We start from the raw sequence: 26280 nt of genomic DNA on the forward strand, positions 1-26280 counted from the left end.
ATCTGTTAAAAATGTTTTAGTACAACTTTGGTAAGCCGCACGGCTTGATGGATTGTCAGAGCATTACGGCTGCCGTAGTGAGGAGCTTCGCAGAGTAATCTGGGTCCCAAACTCCGTCCGCTTCAGGTCCCAACGAATACTGAGAAAATCATCTCAGTATTAATAAAATCATCAGCGATGCTGCTTTACCAGGTGTACCAATTAAGTTTGACATCCAGGCATCCATGAAAACAGAATTTATTAAATTTAACGGAGTTACAAGTTAACAGGAAGTTAACTCGCTAGTTTCCACCTAAACATGACATAGCATGTTCTGACTGAGAGATTTTGGACACTAATTAAAACGTACAGCTCTGCTATCACTTCCAACATAAATGAAGACAGAAAACTAAACAGCAGTGACGTTTGCAGGGTAACTGAAGTTGGACTACCTGGTATATAATGTTGTGCTACGTGATTGCTAGCGACACAGCTATGTTAGCATAACATTAGCACAGTGAAGCTGGAAGATGAACACCAACTTTTTTTCCACTCAATAAAAGTTAACGTGAGGGATTCTGTAGAGACAAATGCAATCGCATGGCAGGATGCTACACACGGGCCAAACTTCAGTCAGGAGAACAACTGAGATTATTCATCCACAATACCAGGTTAGTTAGTTATACTGCAACAACATGGGAATAGAACAGCTGCGACAGAATTCAACATTAATGAATCAATATTACGGAAGTGGAGGAAGCTCAGTTTTTGGCTTTCCCCATATTTCAAAAGTGCTTCATCTCTTTGCTATGACTGTCGCCCGGTCTAATTTGCAGATGATAATGGTTGTAGCAGCTGCGATGCTTTCGACCAAAACAGGCGCAGCTTGATGACATCAGCAACATGCGCTATCGCGATAGAGCGGTATAGTCAAAATCTCTATCGTTGGCCAAATTTATATCGTTTCTATTGTATATCGTTTATATCGCCCACCCCTACTGAAAATGATGACGTCCGAAGCCTCGCTGCCCGGCTGTACCACGTGACTGGTTGAGGAAGTGGTTCGAACTTTGCCGCGAGCTATGACAGTGATATAAACCCGTCAGACTTCATTCAAAATGTGGGTGTTTGATGGAGAGTTGCGGTTAGTGAGAGTTTGGAGACAGTTTGGAGGTTTAGGAGAGTGAGGAGAGAAAGTCAGGAGAGAATGGAGCCAGCTAAGAAGAGGAGGATGTCCTCCCCTGGGTGGGAACATTTTGATTTTATTCCTCCCAACAAGGTATGTAAATTTCTACAGAAGATGTATTTTCATAATACTGATGGTGCAATACAATTTCTGTTAAGCTGTCTTTACCTTTGTACAAGGTGAAGTGTTTGCTATGTGCCAGGGAGCTGGGATATAACAGCAACACCTCATCCGTGCTCAGGCACTACAGAGCTTTGCATGAGAATAAGGCGAACACCGATTGTGGAGCAAGACCAGGTGAGCCATCAAATGCCATGATAATATAGCATGCCGTAATGTTACTAAATGATATAACAATATTATACAACTGTAATAAGTTACGTGTGTGATATTTATATTTGTGCTTTGTTTTTATTGTCTTTCCTCAGGAGAACAATCTCCAATAGATGAAGACCTGGTTAGCATGGTGATTGAGGACTCCCAGCCATTTAGCATTGTGGAGGACAAAGGATTTAAAAGATTTGTTAAATCATTAAATCCTACCTATGTTCTCCACACTAAAAAGGTCATAAAAGCAGTGAAAATTTAGTTTTTACAGAATAAAATGTGAACAGGCAGGACTGAGGCTCAAAGCCTCAGTGTGTAGCTGTCCATACCCCAACCACACCTCACCTCACAGTAAATGATCATTTCCATTTTAAGCATTTCCAAATAATCATTTTCCATACTGCCAGTATAAATATACACAGCATACTCCCATCAATATACATGTTTTACACACTCCTTTTGTTGTTGACATTTACAGGCTGTGTGCAAAATGCCACACTCTTCAAATTCATGCCAACTAATATTTTTACGTCCAGTAGATGTCCTACTAGAGCAAATGAAGCTTCAGGACGCTTTGTGCTGGGGTGAACCAATTGGATGAAAAGCTTCAGTGCTTCATGAAGCTTCATCTGCCCATCACTACTTTTAAGGGGACCTATCGTTTTTATGATACATTCACATACCTCTTTATTAGTTACACTCTTTAAACAGCCCCCACAGTTCTTAGCTCGGATTCAACAGGGTGCTGCAAACACTCCTGGGAGATTTTCATTCCCAAAGATGTGCCTCACACTGTGAAAGTTTTAACCCAAATTTTTGGTCCCAGACAATGAAAGGTTCAGGATCCCAGCGGACAAACCTCCACAGGCTGTTTCAGACATTAGCAACAAACAGCTGATATTACCCTTTAGTTTGGGGGCAACCTCTGTGTACAAGTAGTGCTGCTCATAACAACTCCCCGTTGGCAGGCTTCCACAAGTTGGCCAATCACAGGAACCCAGACTTTTAAAGGAGCAAATTATGAAGGTAAATATGCTGCAAAAGGTGAGAGCTTGAACTTGAGACAGAAGCTAAAGACAGGGCCCAGATACGCTTTTAAATTAAATAAAAACACAGAGCAGGAACTGAGCAGAAGAGCTCCCCCTTTCACAGTCTGTTTGTCTGTGACAAACACAGAAGTCAACACTCACATGCTTCTGGGGAAAAACAAGACGGCATGTTTGCACAGGTTTAACAGACTTTTATTACTTATTTGACGAGCAGATGACAGCATCGGAGCTCTTATGTACTTTTTCTCCTCCAGGATTCAGATACGTGTCTGAGGATCAAGACGCAAAGGTTTTACACTCTACAAGAGCCAAACATTGCCTTTAGACTTTTAATTCAATGAAGGTATTTAAAAAAAACAGAACAAAGTCCTGCTCGTGATTTATTGATGACTGTTCACATTTTGGAGATCAAATATTGATGAAGGTGATTTCAACTCATAAAGGACACTCAACATTAAGGCTGAGCAACACCAGATTATTTTACATCAACATCTTAACTCAGTCTCGACAAGTTCACGTGTGTAGTTCACTTACACCACAAGGGGGCGACATTCATTCATACCTACAATCATAAAGCATGGATTTATTGACTGTTTTATTGAACTGGTGTTCTTTTTTTATGATTGTTTGCAATATTTTATTTTAATTTTTCAATATAGAAAACCCCATCAACAAACAAATACAGCTCAGGTGCCAAGGCAAGAAGACAAGACATATCACAGTAATGATAAGAACTACCAGTATCCAGAGTACATCAAATATCATGAATACGTAACAAACAAAGAAACCTCAGCGCCATGGTACATGTTCATATAATGGGAGCTTTCCCAAGTTAATTAAAAAAAATGGAGTCCAGGACTTTGAGAAAACATTTGCTGCAGAAGTTTGTAGGTATAGAATATTTTCCATTTTATGACTGATAGGATGTCATTGAGCCAGACATTGAAGGAGGGAGGAACAGCACACTTTCAGTCCTTTAGGATACGTCTTTTTGCAACCATCATGATCGACTGGCACCTGCATAGTTGCAGGAATAGTTCTGGAACCAGCCAAAAACTGCAATTTCTGGATTGGGTGTGATGAAGATCCTATAAGCTTTAGAGTCAAATCAAATATTCTGGACCAGAAATTAGTCAATGAGGGACAATGCCAAAAAGCATGAGCCAGTGTGCTATCTGATAGTTTACATCTGTCACATATGGGAGAAGTTGAAGAACAAATTTTGTGTAGTCCAACCTTGGAGTAATGCAGCCGATGGACAACTTTAAATCGTATTAATTGATGTCAGCTGTTAACAGAGCAGGAATGAATTTTTGATGAGCATTTGTCCCACATTTATTCCGATATTTCTATACCCAGTTCCTCCCTCTGAGCGTCTCTTATCCTCATAGTCTGCGCCTCAACACTTTCATCAAACAAATGTACAACTGTAGAGATCAGATGTTTGGAGTAAGGAGGGCTCAGGAGCACATTCAAAAAAGTTGTGTTCATTTGGAATATCTCAATAATTCTTGATATTGGATTGCACAAAATGCCTCATTTGTAGGTAACGGTAAAAATGTGAAGGCGTTAAATTGAAATTTTGCCTAAGTTGATAAAATGATGCAAATTTTCCATCTATATAAAGATCTTTGAATTTGATTAAGCCCTTCTCTCTCCAAACATGGTAGGATTTATCATCCCAGGGAGGCAAAAGAGCATATTGGTGCCTGCACAGAGGAGTTTGGCAATTCAAGGAAGCCTCTAATTTGGTTTAAAATATGCACAGATCGTTTTGGAACAAACCCTAGTTTCCATGACTCCATATTATGCTTTAATGTTGATACAAATTCAGCAAAGTTCAAGCTAAAAAATAATTTGGGATCTTTAGGGACAGTCAATCCAAGATATGTGAAATGGTCATTAACAGGTTTTAGATAAAGGCATAAGTTCACTTTTGACCCAATTGACTGTATATCCTTAAATTTTGGCAAATGAGGTGATCAAATTAAGAAGGGGGGGTACAGATTCTTCTGCTCGTGATTTATCGATGACTGTTCACATTTTGCAGATCAAATAATGATGGAGGTGATTTCAACTCATAAAGGACATTCAACATTAGGCCTGAGCAACACCACATTATCTTACATCAACATACCAGGAACGAAATGACCAGTCGCCTCATTTCTTAACTCAACCTCGACAAGTTCACGTGTGTAGTTCACTTACACCACAAGGGGGCGACATTCATTCATTCCTACAATCATAAAGCATGGATTTACTGACTGTTTTATTGAATCTTAGCTCGTGTTACATTCAAAGCAGGTTTCACATTTAACAGTTTACATACATTTATTCGCATACAGTGACCGACAACTGTGCACATTCATTTAACACAAATATATTCTTCTAGTAGCCTAAATTTTTGCAATGCATATAGATGATTTATCTGAGTATTCACACATAAAAACATCAGTCATTCAACATGCATCTGAAAATGTATACATCATATAGATTCACTAACACTAGATTCAATTTTGCCTGAGAAACAAAGTTACAGAGAAATTCTGTAGCGTGCACAAAATCCACACGGAAATCATGTCACTGAGTAAAATAACCAAAAAAAAGTTTTAAAAAATAAAATTTAAAACAAACAATTAAAACGTCCTCTCAAGAACAGGAACAGGAAATGTTAAATAGAAAACAGTGAGCTTTTTCTTGGTATGAGGCAAGATTTTTATAAAAACTGAACAGTTTCACAAAAAAAGAAAAAATTCATTGTCCTGGTTAAGTTGACCTGCCTTGTAAATTCAAAAGAGATCTTATTAAATAAAAAATGTAAAAGATTAAAATGAGTGCGTGTATGCAGGATGATTTGTTCAATCCATTCTTAAAGACATCGTTAATGTTAACTAATAAAACACACCCGCTGCCTTTATCACTGTCTTCAAAGCCCTGAGTTAAAACAGAAAAGTGATAAGTTCCACAAATGACATTTAAAATCAAAGAATATTAACAGATACAAAACACAAAACTCCTAAAAACATCAGGAAATAAAAGGACCCTGAAACTCAAGCATCAACAGAAACAATTTAAATGTTTTCTTAAATTTCATATCAAGCAGCAGATCCAATAAAGGTTCCTGTGGACCTCCTCAAAACCAAGAGACAACCTCAGAAAACATGCAAGTACCAAACTCTGCAGTTTCTGTGGTAGCTGCTTGCTTCTGTCCGCACAGGGGGAACGTGTTTGTATATCAGCCATTTACAATCTGCACTCAAAGCTTTACACTTTACACCACTTTAAAGAAAAGCCGGGTCCCTTTTTGTCTTGCTCAGCATGCAAACCTTTGCCAAAATGAGCGTATTTAATATTAAAGTAAATAAGAAGAGCACCTTTCAAATCGTGCTAGCTTCACAGCATTAGCCTAAGTCTGAAGTCTGACACCTCAGACTTCAGACTTATTCCATTTCCTCTATAATTATTATAGAACTGTAGCTCATGGGGCTGAAAGGTGCTTTATGCCTGCATTCTTTCAATTCGCCAGCAGGGGGACAAAATGAGTTCAATTATGTAGACGTCTAAATCAGCTGAAAACAATGCTCTGTTCCGTTGATATGTGAGCTCAGTCAACTCTTTCCTGATGAGTTTATGGTCTTTTTGAATAAAACACGATGTTCACTTTGGAAATAAAGGTCCCATCATTATGCTTTAGCTTGGAGCCATCTTGGAACTGTTAAGTTGCTACCGTAAGACCATGAGGTATCCCCCTGTGTCTCCGTCACATCTGCGACACGCTCATGACGTTTGGTTTTAGGCTGCGGTAAAAACAGGACTCAAATAATGAGGTAAACATTAAAAATCTCAAACTGCTTTCCAAGGATTCTTACACTCTCCTACTTTCACGATGTCTTTGGTGATAACTGTCCGGCTAAACCAGCTGCAAGTTGTAAGTTAAGGCGTCTTTAGTTACTCCACCACCCTCAGCTCAGGCTCGAGCTCCGCCCGGCTGCTCAGAGAGCAAATCTCCACAGGCCTGTTTATGCTGCTGCCCTCCTCCGGAGTGACCAGTGGATCCTTCCCGAGACTAACTTTCCTTTTTTGCCACATGTGGAGCGATCCAAGAATCATGATGCAGATGCACAAGGCCAGCATGAGTGAAACACCTACGAGCTCACTGTAGTAACTCTTCTCCTTCGGGGTCACGTCGTCGGGCTTCACCCTGTACTGGGTGTCAGAACTCCTGCTCTGAAGGTTCCCGTTTGTTCCGCGATGTTCTTTGGAGGTCACCTTGTCCGTAGGACTGGTTGTAAATCCATTCTTTCTGTCGTCGGTGGTGTAGTCGTTGGTGTGTACGGGTTGTGTCAGAAACATTGTTGGATCTTCGGTAACAATGCTCTCGTAGGTCTCGTCTGGCCCCGCACTTTCATAGGTTCTTGGGGTCAAGTTTCTAGAGCGTATCAATTGTACGTCATAGCTTTTAACTACTTGTTTGTACCCGGCTTCCTCTGCCTCACAGCGGTAAACCCCTGAAGTGTTGCCAGTGGCGATGAACCTGAGACTGCCGTCGTCTGATTGGATGAAGAGCTTCTCTGACTGAGAGAAGGCCCAGGTCAGAGTGGCCAAGTTGGAAGGTGTCAGACACGAAAGCGTCACCACTTCATTCACATGAGCATGGACCACTGCAGGCAGCAATGTTACAGCATCAAGGTTAAAACTCTGAACTTGTTTCCAGAATATGTTCAACATAATTTCTCACAGTCTTCATATCTGCCAACAGATTTTTACATGTAGTAAAGACGACATCACCTGTGATGGCCTCGGCCTTGGTTTGCCCCTCACATTTGTCTTCCGCATTACTGTCCTCCAGGTTCTGAACCCTGAAAAGGAAAACAACATTGTGTGTGAACCTTTAGTTTCTCATGAGAAAAAACTCCTCAAACATTTTTTACATCTTCATGGTTTGCAGATTATCTGTTGGTTGTAGAGCTGTTGGCCCTTTGTATTTATCCTTCCACAGGACATTCTCCTGTTAAGATCTGCTGCAGCTTTAAGCATGGTCAAAGCTTCGTCTCACCCATTCATCATCTTAATCTTAATTTCCCCACATTAAATAAAGCCCCTTTTCTCAGGTGGTTGCACCTTTTGTAAAATTAGAGAATGTATTGCTTTTGTGCAATTTCTGTAAATGCGTACAATGACAATAAAGGGCTTTTCTATTTTACTCTGTTCTTAAAATACACACATGTGATAGTTTTCAAGCTGCAGCTACGTGTAAATTTTGATGGTCCACGTGTCATAAACACCAGAGAGTATCTGCTATATGTGGCATCACTCTCAGCACTTCAAGGAAACGCTGCAAAGACAACTACAATGAATGAATAACGACAATTATAATTATTACAAGAACGGTTACAAGAGTCCTGCGGCTGAGTTGTTTCTGAAAGAACTTAAACTAAAATCAGGGTTTCAGAAATGTTAGTGTCATTTATCCAGGATTGAAAAGCCCACGATGGTATCTAATCGTTTCAAGACTCATTTCTTAAAGTATATTAGATAAAAAGACAAATATCAATCGGGAATCTTAAAGAAAGCTGATGGTTTATTTTGTATACAGGTCACATCTGTTCTGGACCTTGTCAGAGTAAGTTTTACTTACATGTCCTCATGACTGCCATGCACACGGGTACAGGCCCTGCTAGTGCGGCTCCATCCACACAGAGGATCTCTGGCCAGGAGACACTGACTGCAGGTTGTGTAGGTCGAGCAGTTGGCCACGGGTACGGCAGTCACACCTTCAGAGGTCCCCACATAGAGGACTCCCTGCAGGAGCAGAGAAACAGTCAGCCAGATGAATGCAAATCCAGCAGATCTCTCAGGTTGTTAGGTTTCAGAGCGAAGGTGTACAAATCTGTGAGACGCACAGTCATCCTGTACACATCTCTACCTGCACCAGTGTGAAGGCTTGTGCTTCCCAGTGCTTCTCTATGATTAACTTTTGATCTTTTTATTTTTTGAGTGGGAGTCAAAAACATTTAAATGTGAACAGGATACTTTGTTTGTTGATCAGTGAATGATTTGTGCAGTTTACCTTGGAGGTGGAGAGGACCATGCTTTGGACCCTCTGAGGCTGGGCGAAGACCTGAATCTCCTCAATGACCCAAGGACCCTGATCAAGCAAAACCACTTTGTGGAGAAATCCAGACTCTTGGACAGTAGAGAGAAGGGATAAGTCGTTTTAAGTCATCCAAGAACCACAAAAACCCTTTCAAAGCTCATTACTACAAGCAGGACTTGACTGTTTAGATCACTGAACTTTTGTATTCAGTAACAACTATCATTTCGATCACATGTCCATGCACGGACTGGTTGGGCTCGTCTATGTTCACAGTCTCACCTGTGATAAGGAACAGGATGGTATACTGTGTATCACTGGCTGCGCGTGCTCTCATCACAGCCACACGACTGTACTGCTGCTCCGATGAGACGACGACCGGACCTTTCCCGACAGGCGTCACAGCGTTTGTGGTCAGGAAACTCTTCTTCACTTCCCCCAAAACGGCGTCAGTAGAATTGCCAAGTCCACACTGTCAAGAGAACACGGAGGGAGGGTCAAACAGTAAGATCTGAAAACACTGCTCATTTTTAATGACTCTAACAGACGGCATTAAATAATTTGTTTTTACGGCATGTTCTGCTCCATTTTATTCTCCTCGAGCGGGTTAATGAAGAAATGTTTTTAGTAAAGTGCAGATGGAAACGTGAAAGGTGCATACAGTATGTCTGACATAAATTAGTAAATCTATTTTAGATTTTACGATTGCTTTGAGGATTCAGGAAGTCTAGAAAAAACACGAACCCCCCCCCCTACCGTTCCCAGGTAGCTGTGGGTTTCCTGTTGCGTACTCCACTGGTGGGTCAGCGTTACGAAGGTCCTGTAGCTCCCCTTGAACACAGCTTTGATGTCCTCAAGTCTAAAGACACAAACTGCAGACTCTGGACCTCTGGACCTGAAATAAACCAGATTGCAACGGTAAAGTCGACGTCTTTAAGAAAGATTTGAGACGTCCTGACTTGAACAGGTTTTTGAACCAGTTTTTTACTAGTTTGTGTTTGTCGACCATGGAGCCATGCCACCCTGGCTCGTGTTGTTTTCATCGCTCATGGCCAAATAAGTAATTGACAGAACACATCCACAGCATGGAAAAATCCTTTCTAAGAGCAGTCACCAATCACTCATCTCAACATCCAAGCTGGGAAATGTGGGGGTTGATTCTCAGCTGTTTATTTGGCAGTAACTAGGTGTAAACATGGCTTTAATAAAAAACAAGCAGATGTGACAGTTAAATATTTAAGGCCAGAACAATCCAAACACCATCCCTCTTATTTCCTGTTTATTGTTTACCTACCACTGAGTCGTGAAGACACCATAGAACAGAGTGTCAGCAGTGTCGTCGCCCTCTGGTGGTGGGAGGGTGAACACATCCTGGAGAATATTGAAGGGAAGCTGTTTCTCAAACTGACAGAGCAGAGTGGCTTTGGTAAAGGATGTCCATTTCTTCTGCAGAGTCCTCACTCCACCAACATCATCCTGTAAAACCAGCACAGAACAATCCTTCATGTTATATTAATGTTAATAAGCACATTCACATCATGCGCTCTGGCTGTTTGCTGTCACCTTGCAGACTTGAGCCACCCGAGCGGTTTTCAGATCATCTACGTAACTGAACTCTTTCCCAACTTCACTAAAGAAGAAGTAGAGTTTCCCCTCTGCTGGGTCCAGTGATGAGCTGACAAATGTGGGCTCTGAAATACAGAAGTGCAGGAAGTGAGTACAGAACAGGGTCCGTGCCATGTGGTCTGAATGTAGGGGAAAGTGATCTGGAGCGTACGAAGTACTCAGCTGACAGACCGACGGGTGGAGAAAGATTCAAAACATAATATAATGTGTTTATCTGCAGCAGACATAACTTTTTTAAATGACACATATAAAGACACTACGACTTGTAAGACAAAGAGGAAATGAGCAGTTGGAGACAGAACGCAGGGAATTCTGCAGACCTCACAGCTGTGGTTTGGTTGAAAGTATTTGAGCTGACACAAACATGTCTGATACATGTTTATGAGGGTTTTATGGTTTTTCCATGTCAGTGTTTTAAAGAACAGTAGTTATGACCAACATCTAAGTGTTAGCAGAGTCACTGCCTCGATGTGCAAGACAGCGATTCACATCGAGGGTATTGCAGCAGGTTATGGAAGGCTTTTTCTGCTTTTACTTCTTCATTAATGAGAATGTAGTTTAAATATCAGGAACACTTCTCTTACTTCACAACAACCTCATCACAGGAATATTCGAGCTTTAGTAGACGGACCTAATAAATTGAGGATTTTGCTTGTTGATGCTCAGAAGGAGCAGCAGCTCCAACAAAGACGCAGAGTAGCCTTGAACCGGACTTGGACCCCATAGACCCAACCTCCAAGGTCCAAGAAGAGTTTAATTGGCCATTTGCAGTTTCCTGTACAAAACCTGGCACTGAATGTGCAACGATTCATATTTGCCACTGTGGCTTTGGCCTCCCTGCCCTACCATGCCCATGCAGGATGCTGCAGCAACTGTACGCAGCATAAACACTGCGCCCTGGCTGACATTTGTCAGTTGGACGTGTAGAAGAGTGACGTCCTTCATTCTGGTCTTTAGTGGCACCAAATGTTATATGTGGAACCTGTTTAAACAGGAACAATGAAGAGACACCTGGGCTCAGGTAACTGGACAGGTGCTTTGGTTTGTGTGTCGAGCTGGAGTGGACAGTTGTACTGAGATACTGACGAAGACTCAGATATGACAGATGAGAAGATGAGACCTGAACACCAGGCTGGATGTCTCCATTCCCATCTTTGGCACAGTTCTGAGTCCAGGATAGATTATAAAGCTACTTTTTTTAACATATTAAAGATCGGACACCCCAATCATTACATAGCATATGTCAACTCCACTCCACTCCAATTTGAGGCTGGAAACCAAGGCCTGAGTTTCACCTGCTCAAAAACTAAAGTAATCCCACACACGTGATTTTTTTAAATAATTCTCTTTCACCACCTTGGGTTTGGGGGTGGAGGTGTCACAGGACTCCTACGCATGCTCCTATATTAGTGGTGGTTTCAGTGGTGAGACATATATCACATTATCACAGATATGCATTTAGGTATGTGAGACAGATGTCAGTAATTATGTTTACTAATTGTGGCCAACAGCCCACATTTGATGACGCTGATGCAGATCCATGAGTGTGATATGGACTAAAGTGGCTGAACGCTCTTCGCCACCGTGATGCAGTTACAGCCACACGTGGTGATATCTACCAAACATCAGGGTAACAGCAGAAGCTTACACAGAACACTACACTTAGATTAGTCTTTCTTTAAATATATGATTTCATTTACAGGGTAAAGAATTAATTTACTTACTCATCGTCTTTAATTTGTGATGCCATATTATGGGGTTTTTCATTTGCCTGAAATTGCAGTGAAATTCAGGTGTGAAGCAGAAAAGTCCAGTTTGTTCTTTTAGTTTCTGCATCCATTTGTTTCTTTGTGACACCGTTATTTTTCCTTCCCCTTTTCTCTGTCTTTATCTGACTGCGACACTGTTCTCATTAGCTGTGTCTGTGCATGTTTAATCAAACCCGCAGAACAAAAACAGAAAGATTCACATCTTGGAGAAGCTGGGCTTTTACAGCTTGATTTATCCTAATCATGTTTGCTCACCTTCCAGTAGGCGGATCGACGTCTCCAGGCTGACGTCTGGACGGCTGTCTTTGCTGAAGTATCGCAAAATCTGTGGTTTGATTCCTCTGAAGTCGGTTTTTGTGGCTGTGAACAGCTCGCCGTCTGCACATAAATAAACATGAGAGCTCCGGGTGTTTGTTTTAAAGCACATATTAACGTGAGAACATACGACACCGACAAATGTTGCCTCCGCTTTGGTAAAATAACAACACAGTACAGAATATGTACTATTTATGTGTGCCGACTCGCACATCAGTGTTATTATTCCTTGCATTAGCGATCATAGTAACCAGTGTGTCATGAAAACAGCTATACATCTGACACATTTTTTAAATATATTTTTGGCCTTTTTCAGCTTTTTTGTTAGATAGATGCAGTGCATGTGTCTGCAGGACATAAACACAGTACGCTCTGCTGTGCACAGGGAAGGAAATGACAGGCATGCTCCGTGTCAGAGAGTACGCTCTGCTGCTGTTTGGTTTGTGGGTCACAGCCAGTGACACCATGCCACCCACAGATGCTGTGCTTCATATGAAATTCTCTCATGCAACTGCGGTTTGTGCAAAAGGTGAAAAAAAATAACTTTTTTATTGCAGCTGACATCCAAAGTGAATCAGACAGTTTTCCGCTTGTTTTTGAAAGCATTGCATCCTACACATTAAAGGTCACAAAGTTAAGGCTACAGACTTTTCCAATTTCAATTTTTTCCAATTTTAGATTTTTCCACTAAAAGCTAAACTTATATGGCAACTAAAACACAACAAAAGATGGAAATGAAGTGTGTAATAATGTTTCATTTATAATGTAATTAAAGCTAAACTTTTGGAGAAACTGAGAATAAATTGTCATACTGAATCCTCTATTACTCCATTTTTATTTAAAAAAATAAAGAACTGAAGTAAAACTGTGACTGAAACTTAATAAAAGCTAAACATTCATTCTCAGTCTGAAACTAAACTGAAATGTGTAAAAAAAAACTCTGGAAAGAACTCAAACTAAACTTCTGCGAAACAAAAGGAAGATAAAAAACAAAAACTAATGAAAAGTAGTTTTTAAATTCAGATTCAAATTTTGCAGCACTCCTCATGCCCAAAATATCAACTCTGCAAAGATTCTTGCTGCGTTACGTGCAAAGAGCTCGAGGTTTGACCACTTTATGGCTGCATGCGAGCCCAGCGGGAAGTTGCAACTCAGCACACTGACCTGCGATGACGACAGCGCTCCTCTCGAAGGGGCTGAACGGACAGCGACCTTTAGCACTGTCTGTTTTGACAATGGAGAAGCTTTGGGTGTCCTGATGAAGACAAACAAAAGCTCAGCTGAACATCCAACTGTGTCTGAACTGTTAAAAATCATTTATATAAGACATAAGATTTTTCTCGTCTGGTTAATAGACTGACTTGATTGAAGCTGACAGCATGTATGAACTTACGATGTACGCTTCTTGGGGGCTGTAAGCGTAGCTGCCACAGGTGTAGAGATGGGTGGAGTTTAGAGGTTGCAACACGTGGATAAAGTTTGGACATTCATTCTGCAAAACAACAGAAACTGAATAAAATCTGTACATTTTTCCTTTACTTCCTTTCCCATACGTACTCCTATCGACTCCTCCATAGCTTTAAACAGTATGAAGCTCTTCTGGTTAAAATATCAAAGTTTTATCTTTGGTGGGCGTTTTTGCTTTTTTTACATACAGCTACATTATGGCCAGCTAGAAAAGGGAGCAGCGGGACCAACGTGGAGTGAAGTGATGTGGTCCAGGAATCAGGTTTTAAATTCTCTGCAGCGTTAAATAAATTTGGATTTTTCCTTACTGGTGAAAACTCACCATACAGTGAAAAGAAAAAAGTATTCATATTCATACACAATTCCTGCTGTGGCTGGATTTTATATTTACCATTAAATCCTTTCCTTTCCCCCTGCATTCCTTTGTCTCTTTATCAGATGGACTCCACTGCACCTGAAGAAAACACAGACGAACTGTTGGGTACTCCGGCATCACAGGACCTCAGCAGTAAAAATAATAATATTTCAGTAAAATTCAAACAGTTTCTTCTGAGCACCTTCTTGTTCAGTCTGATGACATCACTCTGATTGACGTCCAGTGACAGGATGGCGTTTTGTGCCCCAACATAAAGAGTGGAGCTGTCCCTGCTCAGCAGCAGAGCGGTGGTGTTGTGGAGGTCACCGTGGCCAAAGTGGAGCAGAGGTCTGTCTGTGGAGTCTGGACACAAACACACAGAAACCACAACAGCTGTTACAGTCTGAGGAAACTCCAGGTGGCACAGGAGCTACCGATGGCCTCAGCCGATACTCGGGGCTGGATGCACAGCAGATTCAAAGAGAAATCTAAATAGAGGATCTCAGTAAACACTTGGAGGAAGCTAATATTAAGTAAACATAAGGGCCTCGCTCTAAAAGATCACACGCAGGGTGATTCAGGCGCAGCGTGTCTGAGCCGTGTGTGGGAGCTCATTATACGGGGCAGGTCAATGTAGCTAACATTTAAAAAGATAAGTTTAGATAAGTGTTAGTCAGAAGTGCAAACAGAGCAAAGAAAGCATATCAGACAAGTTTATCAAAAATGAAAACATCAAAACAAAGTTCCTCCGATGCAAGATTTCTTTTGAAGTTTTACCGCGCAGCTTTGCTCAGCGCTGTGGTTTCTGTTGTGAACTTATCTTCAGACAGGAATAAATGAAGCTCTGCGAGACCAGATGGAGACTATAACAGGAGGTGAGAGGACGCAGCTCAGTGAATAAGAGCACCCGCAACATGTTGTGCGCTACACTTGTGAGCTGACCGGCACAGAGACAGCAGCACTGCCTGTTTGTGAGGCTGCAGGTTTGGAGAGGATGTGGTTCAGAGCTGCAGAGAAACTCTCCACATATGAACGATAAGATTTAAAAATAAGAACGCAGAAACATCTCAGCAGCAGATTTCTCAGTAGTTGTTTACAGTGTCTCAGCTCAGCAGTGTGAAGTCACACTGCTGCTATCTCTGTAATATTTCTGATCACGTGACATTTTATTGATTTACTCCTTTAAGCTTGAGTAAAGACGGCCCCTTCTTACTGACTCGATTCACTTTTACTGCTTTCTGCTAATTAGAGTTTTGACTGTTACATCTGAACGATTTTAAAAACTTAACAGGAAGCTGGCTCAGTACTTCCTGCGCTGTGCGTGGCTATTATTTATGAATGTAGATATATTTGTACGAAGGCTACGTCCACGCATCCACGGGGATTTTTGAAAACAGAGATTTTCCATTTTTGTTTTTTTTAAAATCCCGTCCACATGTAAATGCCAAAAATGAAAGAAAACGCTGCCAAGGAACATGCCAAAGCAACAGGTGGCGATATATTCCTAACCTATACAAATGTTGGCCAATCAGAAGTCTAGAAGCCTCGGTGGGAAAGAGTAAACAAAGATGGCGCAGAGAAGCAGAACCGAGTGCTCTGTGTGGAGGGACAGAAACTGTGTGTGCATTTAAACACTGCAGAGAGTAAAATTAACAGTAACAATATTTTGTCTAACTCCGTCACTGTAGAAATCCATTTCACCGAAACAATAACGTGGCGCACAGCGTGACGTCAAAAAAGGCGCACACCTTTGACGCTGCGTTTTCTCCGTTTTCCTCGTCCACACGTAAACGCAAAAACTGAGTTTTGGAAAATCTCCACTTTGCAGGAGTTTTTAAAAATCTCAGTTTTCAGTGACTGAAAACGGTGTTTACGTGTGGACGAAAGCTGCAAACGCATCGAAAAATCAGCTTTTTCAAAAGTACCCGGGTACGTGTGGACGTAGCCGAAGACAATAAAAAGTGAAGTCATCGTCAGCTAACGTGACCCCTCGTTTGCTTCGCAGACTTTTAGCCTAACAGGGTGACCATATTTTGATTTTCAAAGTCACAAAGAACTTTAATAATACTGTTTGCTTAAAGAAGACTTTAACATATTTAAACGATGCCTTCTCTGTGCGGTTATTGAATGGTGAAATAAAAACTGTCATGTAGGCTTTTAGGTCAACAAGTGCAAGAAAAGAGGACGGTTGGTGACGTACTTTTAGCTTGCATGCAACCAAAGGCTACACAAGTATGACTCACACTCGCAATTTAACGAGAAACCAGAAATCTTACAAGATTGAGATATTTCAGTCTTTTAATAGGGATTAGTTTGATACCAACAACTCAAATAAAATAACTGAACAGCAAACTGCCGGGAACCACTGAAGGTCATAAAACCTGAAAATTGGAGGATTTGAGAACTAAGAATCTGTGACATACAAAATAAGGAAATGTTTTTGTCAACAGTGAAACTGAAGCAGCGATTTAAGCATTAATGATTGAAATGAGCTGAATAGCGTTTAGAAGATAACATGCCTGTGTTCACGAGAAGCTGAGTGCCACACTGGAGAGGGAACCGTGGGACGGTAGGCTGAAGGAAACACATGATTCTTGTGGAAAGGGGGGCAAATGTTAGAAGTAAAAATAGTTAATTTGTTTTTGATGTCTTTTATTAAAATGAGTGGTTTTAATAATTTTCATACACACATTGCAAATGTGCTCATAATGAGTTGGCACTAGGGGTGGGTTTTAATAATCGATTCATCGATTAAAATCGATTCTGGCTTGGATAACGTGAAATCGATTCATTAAAATCCTGAATCGATTTTTTAATATAAATTTATTTTGCCCGAAACGCCAGAATCTCAGGTGAAACCTCACAAAATTTCAACAACCACCAAACAGCTAAAACAGTAAATGAGAGCAGGAACACGGATTCTGCACAAGGACGTAAACACACAGCGCGGACCCGCGGATCAGAATCAGTGAGATGTCGCCTTTCTCACCCGACGGGCGCTGCAGCTTTAAGCGTCTGCGCGCGCTGCCGCGGACGGCAATCACTTTCTGGCAGACAATCACTTTTTGGAACAACAACTGCACGGACACGGTCGGGGCTGAAAGCGACAGCTCGCTGATTCTGATGTTTCGGCGGGTCCGCGCTTTGTGTTCACGCCCTTTTTGCGCTGATTCTAAAGCTGTTAGTTTGATCTCTCTCCAAACAATACTGACCAAACCAGCAGCAAAAGAAGATCCAAACTACGCTTCACATAAACATCGTCACGAATTCACTCTGACTTTTACTGTTTTGCTTCCACCAGGATGCACAGCTCTCTCTCTCTCTCTCTCTCTCTGTACTTCAAGAACAGTTTCCCGTCTAAAAATCTGTTTTCTGCATTATTCGCTTGCTTGTTACGCACAGGTCTACCGTTGTTTACAGCGCTGTCGACCGCTTTTTCTTTCCTTTTACATACTTCCGAAAAGAAAACCTAATTTCTGCCGTTCAATACTGAACAAATTTTAACTTTTTAAAATTATGCAAAATACAAAACGCTTAGTGTCTCTAATAAAACCGCTGTAACGTCAGAGGTAACGTTCATATGTTGATTAATGGTTTTCTTTCGTTTTTGATGTACTGCAGAATATTTTTATAAAATCCCAGGCCAGGAAAACCACCTTCATGTTTTTCTGTGTTTTATCTTCAGCTACTTTGACACAAAGGCATCTGCTGTGACGCTCACACCTTTGATAAAGTCTTGCGTGTGTCAGCTTCCTTTTTATAGATACAAAAATATGTAAATGTACTGATCTGAATTATAATATTTCTGACTGTCAAAATTTCCCAGATTCAAATTGAATTTAATTGAATCAAATCGTGGATCGAATCGATTCGGGACCTTGTGAATCGGAAACGAATCGATTCTAGAAATCAGTGACGATACCCAGCCCTAGTTGGCACTCAGTCTTTTGAAGGTCATAAGCTTCGTTCGGCGTGATGTCCGGACTGATAAAGTGTAGGAAATGCCTTGATGCAAACACGCTTACACACACATAGATTATGAGTAGAATAAGTCGCTGGGTCAGGAAGTCCTGAACATGATGTGCTAAACCGATTTTGAATCATTGGAAGAACAATGGACAATAACATTAGATTATCAAGGGTAGGAAGTGAGGTGTTTTGGTTTTCTGTCTCTTACAGAGAAAGGAAGAGACACCAGACGAGGTCACAGAGATATGAGGATCCTTAGCAGCAGAGACACACACAGAGACTGCCAAGACACCAACTGGGTTCAAGTGTCATGGCGTTTGGGCTCCGACTAGTGACCTGGAGAGGAAGGATCCCATAAACACAGCAATAACCATGAAGGGGTTGGTGGAAATCCAGGAACACCAGACCAATGAGGTTCGAGAGGCTCTTGTTAAATAGGGGGACACGTTCCTGTTCCTTTCTCTGGGGGACACAGCTGTGACCCCAGAATACACAGATCATCGTTTGAAATCGGGGCAGAATAATCCCCTGATCTGTGCAACGACTGAAGGGTGGTCTAACCCCTGAGGTTGAAGAAAGAAGAGCAGAGAATCACCCGACTGGAAGACACTGATAGCTGCAGCAATAAAATAATGGCTAAAAGCTCCTCGGACAGAGGTTCTAATCTGAGTACGTTTGAAGGGTATAAGGTAGCACCAAAATAAAGCTGTGGGAGAACTGGGGATTGAGGGGAATCATCTGTAACTACTGTTGTTGTTGTAATCATAGTTTTTCTTGCATCTGAACTGCGCAAACACAGAGATCATCTCACATATAGTTCACCCGTTAAAGGGGGACAGAGGGCCTCAGGGGTAAGAAGAAATGAACCCTGCAACACTGGATTGCAGGGTGTGAGTGATCTCTTTTTAAAAAACAAAAAAGAGATCAAAGGGCGAATGTGGGATTATAATATTACCTTATGCCACGTTTTACCCCTAATTAAAGATTGTGAAATATGATGTAGTTTTAGTTTGCATTATTCTCCTGAATTAGAAGAAGGTGATAACTATTACATTTGTTAAACTGATTTGCATCACATTAGACTGCTGATTTATTGTGAATGAATGATATTGTTTTATGATGCATTATACGGCTGAGTTATAAGAAATACTGTTTTCAGAAAGTCATGATCTTATTTGTCTGATTAGAAGAGAACAGAATATACCGGAGGGATTTTCTGCCCCATCTCAGCAGGAGCAGATAAACAGGGAGCCGAGGTCATAGCTTAGGCGCTGTGTGAGAGAAAGAATGTGAATGTTTAAGCTTTTATGACTAGGTGGGGGCCACTAGCGGCTATAAGAGTTTGAGCAATGCTCCACCATTTTGAGATCTTATGCTGTCTGCATACAGTGTTCATCTCCCACACGTGTGTTCATTAAAATCATCGTTTGACTCAACCCGGCCGGACCAGTGTTGTTATTTAGGTTTTCCTCTTGTATCCATCTCCAATACTTTGAACTCGTAACACCAGTTAACTTTGTACTGAAACAGCCGTCGGACACTCAGGTGGATCTGATCGACCCACCGGAGGCTTGGTCACCTCAAACATGCCTGATCGATGACGTCACCTTCAGAGCATATTCACTAAAACATCAACACAAAACCACAGATGTGTGTCCATTATGTCTTTCAAGTAAAATATAAGGAAATGAGGAGCAGCTCAAAGACTTTTGCACAGTACTGGGTGATTTGTGAGCGATGATGAATTCTTGCAACCGTTTACAGGTTTTTAAGGACTCTGCACCCACTGAACTTGTTTTTAATAGTTCAGCATGCGTGCTTTTTAATTGTTTTTGTTTGTCTATTTGTTTTTTGTTGTTAGAATCTGAATGCTTGAAAATAATCAGAAGGATCAGATTTTATTCTGACCAAAGAGGGACGGCTCTCTGGTCAGTCATGGCAGTTTGTGGAGGATCCACGTCAGGACCAAAGGAATGCTCATCATCTGAACACCAACAGATCAAACTCGGTCACTGAGAGACAGAAAAGTGTCTTCTAATCATACACATGAGACTCCCATCAGCAGAAGTCCTGTCAGAGGAAGTTTGTCTGGTCTCAGAAGACAAGGAGCGCCGGTGAACAACTTTCCAAGAGCAGAAACAAGAAGTGCCGCTCAGGGCGGGTCAGATGTGTCGCAATTCACAGTGAAGGACAAAAAAGTGAAACGAATCCTTGCTGAAGATCAGTGACAGCAACAAAACGGCTTTCACTGTCTTCTGCTTTTGGCTTTTGTTCGCTGTTCCCTTCAGAGTTTCTTCACATGTTACCTGTGTTTTCCCTCGACTTCTCTCTTCTTTGTGCAACTAAATCTGCTTTTTGTTTGAAGCCTCACTGTAGCTCACAACCCAGTGAAAATATAAAACCTCTCATTAACATTCATGCCCACAGAGTGGTTGATTATGGTTTCTAATATATATATATGTTTTCTCATGACAGCGACCGCGAGAACATGCAGTCATCTCAGCCTCAGGCTCAGCAAACCTAATTTTGTTGTGATATAGAAGAACTGAATAAACCAGATCCGAGTTCTGAGTTGATCCGATTGTTGATGCAGTAGCAGAGAGGCCTGGCAGGATCAGTTCAAACAGCGCTGGGAGAAAATAAGTAGAGGTGGTGGAATCTGTGCAGCTCGAGAGCTCCTGTCACTTACACTTAAGATACAGCATGGTGGCAAAACTGCATTACCTTGATCACCTGGAGGAGGGGTGGGGAACTCCAGGTGTCAGGGGGCGGTGTCCTGCAGGTTTTAGATGTTTCAGCTGATTCAAATGGCTAAATCACCTCCTCAACATGCCTTGAAGTTCTTCAGAGGCCTGGTAATGAACTAATCATGCGATTCAGGTGTGTTGACCCAGGGTGAGATCTAAAACCTGCAGCATGTTGCAACTTGGAGACAGGTGACTTCATTAAATTTAGTAAAGTGGTTGTACAGAGTTTCACAGTTTGAAACAATAATGCTTGGCAGTGAAATCTTCCTTAAATCTTGTGTCTTATACGCAGTTCTGGTTTCATCACAACTTACTTCTGCTTTCCAATCTCACCGCAGGCATGAATGAACGTCTGTTACCATGGTTACGCTGACTCAGACTGGTTTTTATGGCTTTTTTATGTGTCACTAAATGCCCGCATGAATAACGATCTGATGGCCACAAAAGTCCCGAAAACACTAACATGAACAGCTTGATGTGAGGTGTGCTGCAGTTTTAGGAGCCAGCGTGCTCTGGCAGATTTATGATGTCCTCACATCATAGTGTCCTCCGCTGTCCTCTCCAGCATTCACAGCAGACTGTTTAACCACACCTAATCTAATCAGAGACGTTAAAGAACCACTGAAGGAGTCCTGAGTGGAAAACTAGAGAATTCTGCAGCAGCAAAGAGCCAATCAGCAGCCTGACCGGGAAACTCATGCGCCAATGGCGTGGCTGCAGTGATGCACGCGCACATGGTCACAGGTGTGTGTTGGCAGAGAGAGTAAAGATGTTTAATTTGCTCATCCACTGATTGCTGTGTTATCGTCCTCGTTGACCTGCTCTCCTCTGATTCGTCCTCAGTGCTGAGTCCAGCGGCCTGCTGTGCGGTTGGTTTCTGCTCTTCCTCTTTCCTTTGTTTTTCTCGGACCTCTTGTTTGACCTTTATAACAAATTTGTTGCACATTCAAAAGTTTCTTGAAGTGCAGCATTGATCCAGTGTTTTGAATATGGATTCAGGAGCTTAACAGATGTAGATCACCAACCTTTTCTCAGCTTGCTTTAATTAGCTGTTTGTTGTTGTTGTTTCAAGCTCTGGGGGGAGATGTCAGAGAGTTTCATCACGTCGTCATTGTGGCTGTGTGAGGCTGTGTGAAACACGGCGCTAGCCACCGTAACCAGAACCATAACCATGTGAAAACTGGACGAGCGTGAGACAGAAAAGACTGATACAGGCTGGACGAGCCAGCCATCAGTGAACTGCAGCCAGTCTGGAGAGGCTGGAAGAGTGATCTTGCAAATTTGGAGAAAGTCACCATACCTTGCTGCTGCGTACCAACTGTCTTTGGAAATGTCACAAGGAGAGAGCTACATCACCTCTCTGATGTGAGCAATGTTCATATTTGAAACAAGGAACTGTTTATTGTGCTCTGATCATGGCAAAGCCAGAGGAGCTCCAATCAAGGCTGTGACCATCCCCAAGTTAGAGCTGACTGCTGCTGCAAGCAACACTCGAAAGGAAGAAGTTCTGGACAGACTCCACGGTTCACTGGGGTACATCAACAACGAGGCCCGTGGTTTGCACACATTTGTACTAATGTCCAGCACTCATGGACATCACACCTTATTTATAAATTGTATTTCTATTTATACGTCAATGAAACCAACATCCTACCTCTTTAAACTGTATTTATTATAACTTTATTTAGTATAGTTCCAACAGCACCACCCACTCAATGTGCAATATCACTGATCACACTGCACCTCTCAATGCACCTGCTAGTTAGATGGTGTGTATGTATATAGATGTAAGCGTGTATGTGGAAATATATGTGTGTGTGTACGGATGCATACATGTATATATACATATATACATGTATGCGCATGTATGTTTGCAGGTGTATGTATAACTTGTACATATCTTTCTTGTGTAAATGTAAATTTGTCTGTTATTGTGTAAATACTTACGCTATTGTGTACTCCACACACGGAGAGATGCCAAACTGCCTTTCACTGTTCTTGTAACAGTGACAATAAAAAGCTATTCTATTCTAAACTATTCTATCAAATAGGATTTGCAAAATACACCTCAGTACATCCCCTCAGCAGTGGCGATATGTTTGCACTGCAGCAGGCTTCTCACATTAAACTGGTTTACCGGACCCAAGTTCCTGTGGGAGATGGAGGCATCTCCAGCTGTAAAGATAATCCCCGAAAAAGTTAAAAGTTAAAAGGGTTCAAGCACTAAGAAGACTGAAAAGTGCATCTCTCCTCTCATTCCAAAGGACCACCACATAACAAGCATGATAATAGCTCATTATCACGAGCAGGTTAAACACCAAGGAAAGGGTCTAACCATCAACGAGATCAAATGGATATTGGATCCCAGGAATAAACAGAACTGTTGCATCAGTGTGTTAAATGCAGGAAACACAGAAGGCCAGTGGCAGACCTGCCATCTGAGCGGGTGGATCAATCTCCACCTTTTACTTCTTGTGCTTTGGACTCTTTTGGACCATTTTTCAGAAAGCGAGGGTGTAATGAGAGATGTAATGGCTCTACTCTTTCACTCTCGCCTCTTTGAGGACGTTCTTTTACGAGGCAATGTCTGCTGTGAACAGTTGCCAACTCACTGTGGGATGTTTCTAGAAGGAATCTGAATGTTTGGTGACAGTCATCGAACAGGCAGATAATCTGCCGCAGAACAAGTGGAGATCAGCCAGAGTTGCAGAAACAATCAAATAATAAAGATGAACGATTTGACTCGGGGACCAGAAAATGAGAAAGGAGGGAGGACGATGTGACAGGAAGTGTACTGTTGCTCTCAGAGGCTGTTTAAGACAACGACTACGTCCTTTACTGAATAAAGGCTTCATGCACAGATTATTCTGTTTCCATTTTGTAAAAAGCCTCACGCTTTAAGGTCATTCTGAGTTTAGAAATCATTAGTGTTACATTTCTCTTTTTTGTGTAAATTACCTTTAAATGGTCAGAAATATTTGAGATATATTTTCACATATATTTGTTTTAAAATATTTCTGCTTTGGTTTAAAGTTTGTGCTTTTATTTTAAAGTAGGAAAAAGGAAAAGCAGAAAGAAATGCATGTTACCTGTGTTAACAAGTAGCAGGCTGACAGTGGCACAAGGTTCATTTTTCCTTTAATAAGTTATATCAAACTGTTGTTTAACAGAGTTTATGTGGAGTTGTAAACTAGTGAGATAATATAGTGAAGCTTTCACGTGCTTGTGACTGTTTAAGCTAATGTTGGAGCTCTTTCTTCTCTTACACACAGGTTTTAATTGGCCGCTCTGTGATATAATAAATTTACCAATAAAGTGATTAACCAAAGCTAGTGGTTTACTGAGGCTGATGACATTGCTCAACTCGATAAAGGACCAACTTCTTTTCTGAAATGGAGAAGTAACTGTTGCACCAAGCTCTGAATGCAGGCCTCCTGCTGAATGGCCGGGGGTCGTTTTGCATCCACACTGCTCTGTTACTGAGACTCGGAAGCTGTCGTGTGCCGTTCAGCCCGACGCTTCTCTGGTACCCAAACTTGGCCTGTCTCCAACTTCTGGAGCCTGACAGGATGCTGTCACGTCTGTCATCCTGCCTGTCAGCAGCAGTGTTAACCCTTATGTGACTGGTTCCAGTGAGCTGGAGCTGCTGGAGGTGCGAGTTTCTGTCCTCCAGCAGCTGTATTTTTACACTGAAGGTGACAGCGGCTCCGACCGACCAGAGGCTGCTCCCGATGGGGTTTGCATCATTTATATATGAATCAGAAGCAAAGAATGGAGAATGATGAAGTTCGCTCGGATTACGGGTTTGGGTGGGAAGATCTGGAACTGCGGAGGTCCCCGCGAGAGTTGATGATGAATCTCAGCTGCTTCGATCCCACTGCTGTAAACACGGGACACACATTTCCAGCGTGCGAAGCCAAACGATTGCACAAACTCTCCTGGAAAACTCGTGGCCACAGCTGCAGCCTACAGAAAGCGATAGCTCTGAAAGTCCGTCCAGCTGACAAAACATCTGGCACGACTCCTCTGTGCGTCCACGCCCGAGCACAGCACAGCTTTGACCCGGCTGCATGTGACTGATTAGTAAACACTGTGTGGACCGATTTGGTGTCAGAAACGTGAAATACATCAGTCTGCACGCAGCGTGGATGAACTGCGGCGCTGGTGTGAGACAACGAAGGATTATTCTGCAGTGCGCGCTGGTGTCACGCGTTAATATTTGCAACATGCAGCTATGTGTGAAATGAGCTCAACACAATCTTTCCTGTTAGATCATTTTCCTGTTTTCCAGACAAACTCGTCATATTCACCGCCTCGAGTCTCAGCTGAACATGTGACCGAACTGTGTTTCACAAGCTCGGAATGAGGACAGCAGATATTACAAAGTTAAGACATTTTTACGGGCCTGTGTTAGACGATTCATGTAAAGCGTCATCAGACCGTACAGAGGCGTCTCTGCCGTGCAGGCGGACAGAAAATCAGCTGACTTTTAAGCAACAAAAAAAGCTTTTACCTTTTTTTTCAAGACAAACAGATGTGAAAACATCACCTCTCACATCACAGTGATCATTAACCCCGAGAAACTCTGACTCCCCCCACTATAACCACAGATACATGGAACATAAATGATATGAGCATGAAATATTTTTTAAAGTACAAAAAAATCTGCTTTTGGGAGCAAAACTAAAAAAACATCCAAAGATTTCATAAACTTTTTTCCCTTTAAAGAAAAAAAAAGATCCGTCCAATAAAAAAGGAGGGACGGAGACTCTTCTTGCAAGACTCAAACACATGATTAAACCAAAGTGTTGGACTTACTGAGAGGGAAGGAGATCCGCGGAGGAGAGAGGGAACCCTCGGAGCTCAACAGGAGGTGGAGGAGGAGGAGGACGGCTGGGAGAGCCATGATGGATGAGCTGATGAAGGCAGGGTGATGGAGCAGAGCTTTGTTAAACGTGCAGCTCGTCTGTCGCCTCTGCCGAGCTCTGAGTCAATGCGGCTCTGATCGCTGAGCAACACGACCGCAGCTTCCTCCTTACAGCGGTCGGAGGTCAGAGGGAGGAGGGTGAAAGCTTTTCTGCACAGCCTCAGTGCTGGGCTGAGCTGACTCGTGTCATGATGTGCAGATAACACTTATTTTCACTAAAGACGCTAAAATGAGAGTCCCGTTTGTTCCTCTGAACGCTGATTAGATCAGGGGACTTTGTTTTTTTTCTTTCCTTCTCGTGTTCCTCTGCGGTGCTTCACCTTGTTTCACATCCTCCCTCATCAACCCACTGCTTTTCCGTTTCTCCCCACGGGGCACACATGTACAGGAAGAAAAAGCATCTGACCTACAAACCAGGGCTCAAGACCACTTCAACTAGTTTCTGCTCCAACGTGAAGAAACCACCGAGC

The 26280-nt window shown here is 42.0% G+C and overlaps 1 protein-coding gene across 1 annotated transcript; it reads right to left on the reverse strand.

The window, feature by feature from the left end:
- Window positions 1-4792: 4792 nt before the first annotated feature.
- LOC116310184 (semaphorin-4B) lies at window positions 4793-25963 on the reverse strand. The gene is made up of 14 exons (XM_031726916.2): window positions 25702-25963; window positions 14370-14530; window positions 14204-14266; window positions 13739-13837; window positions 13510-13600; window positions 12286-12408; window positions 10199-10326; window positions 9930-10111; window positions 9392-9530; window positions 8918-9107; window positions 8612-8727; window positions 8180-8343; window positions 7330-7400; window positions 4793-7202 (listed from the first exon to the last, which is right to left on the reverse strand). Exons 1-14 carry the CDS (start codon window positions 25787-25789, stop codon window positions 6490-6492), a joined length of 2328 nt encoding a protein of 775 aa, XP_031582776.1. The 5' UTR covers window positions 25790-25963; the 3' UTR covers window positions 4793-6489.
- Between the last annotated feature and the right edge of the window lie 317 nt (window positions 25964-26280).

This window comes from Oreochromis aureus, linkage group 11 (genome assembly GCF_013358895.1).
Source record: "Oreochromis aureus strain Israel breed Guangdong linkage group 11, ZZ_aureus, whole genome shotgun sequence".
NCBI classification, from domain to species: domain Eukaryota; kingdom Metazoa; phylum Chordata; class Actinopteri; order Cichliformes; family Cichlidae; genus Oreochromis; species Oreochromis aureus.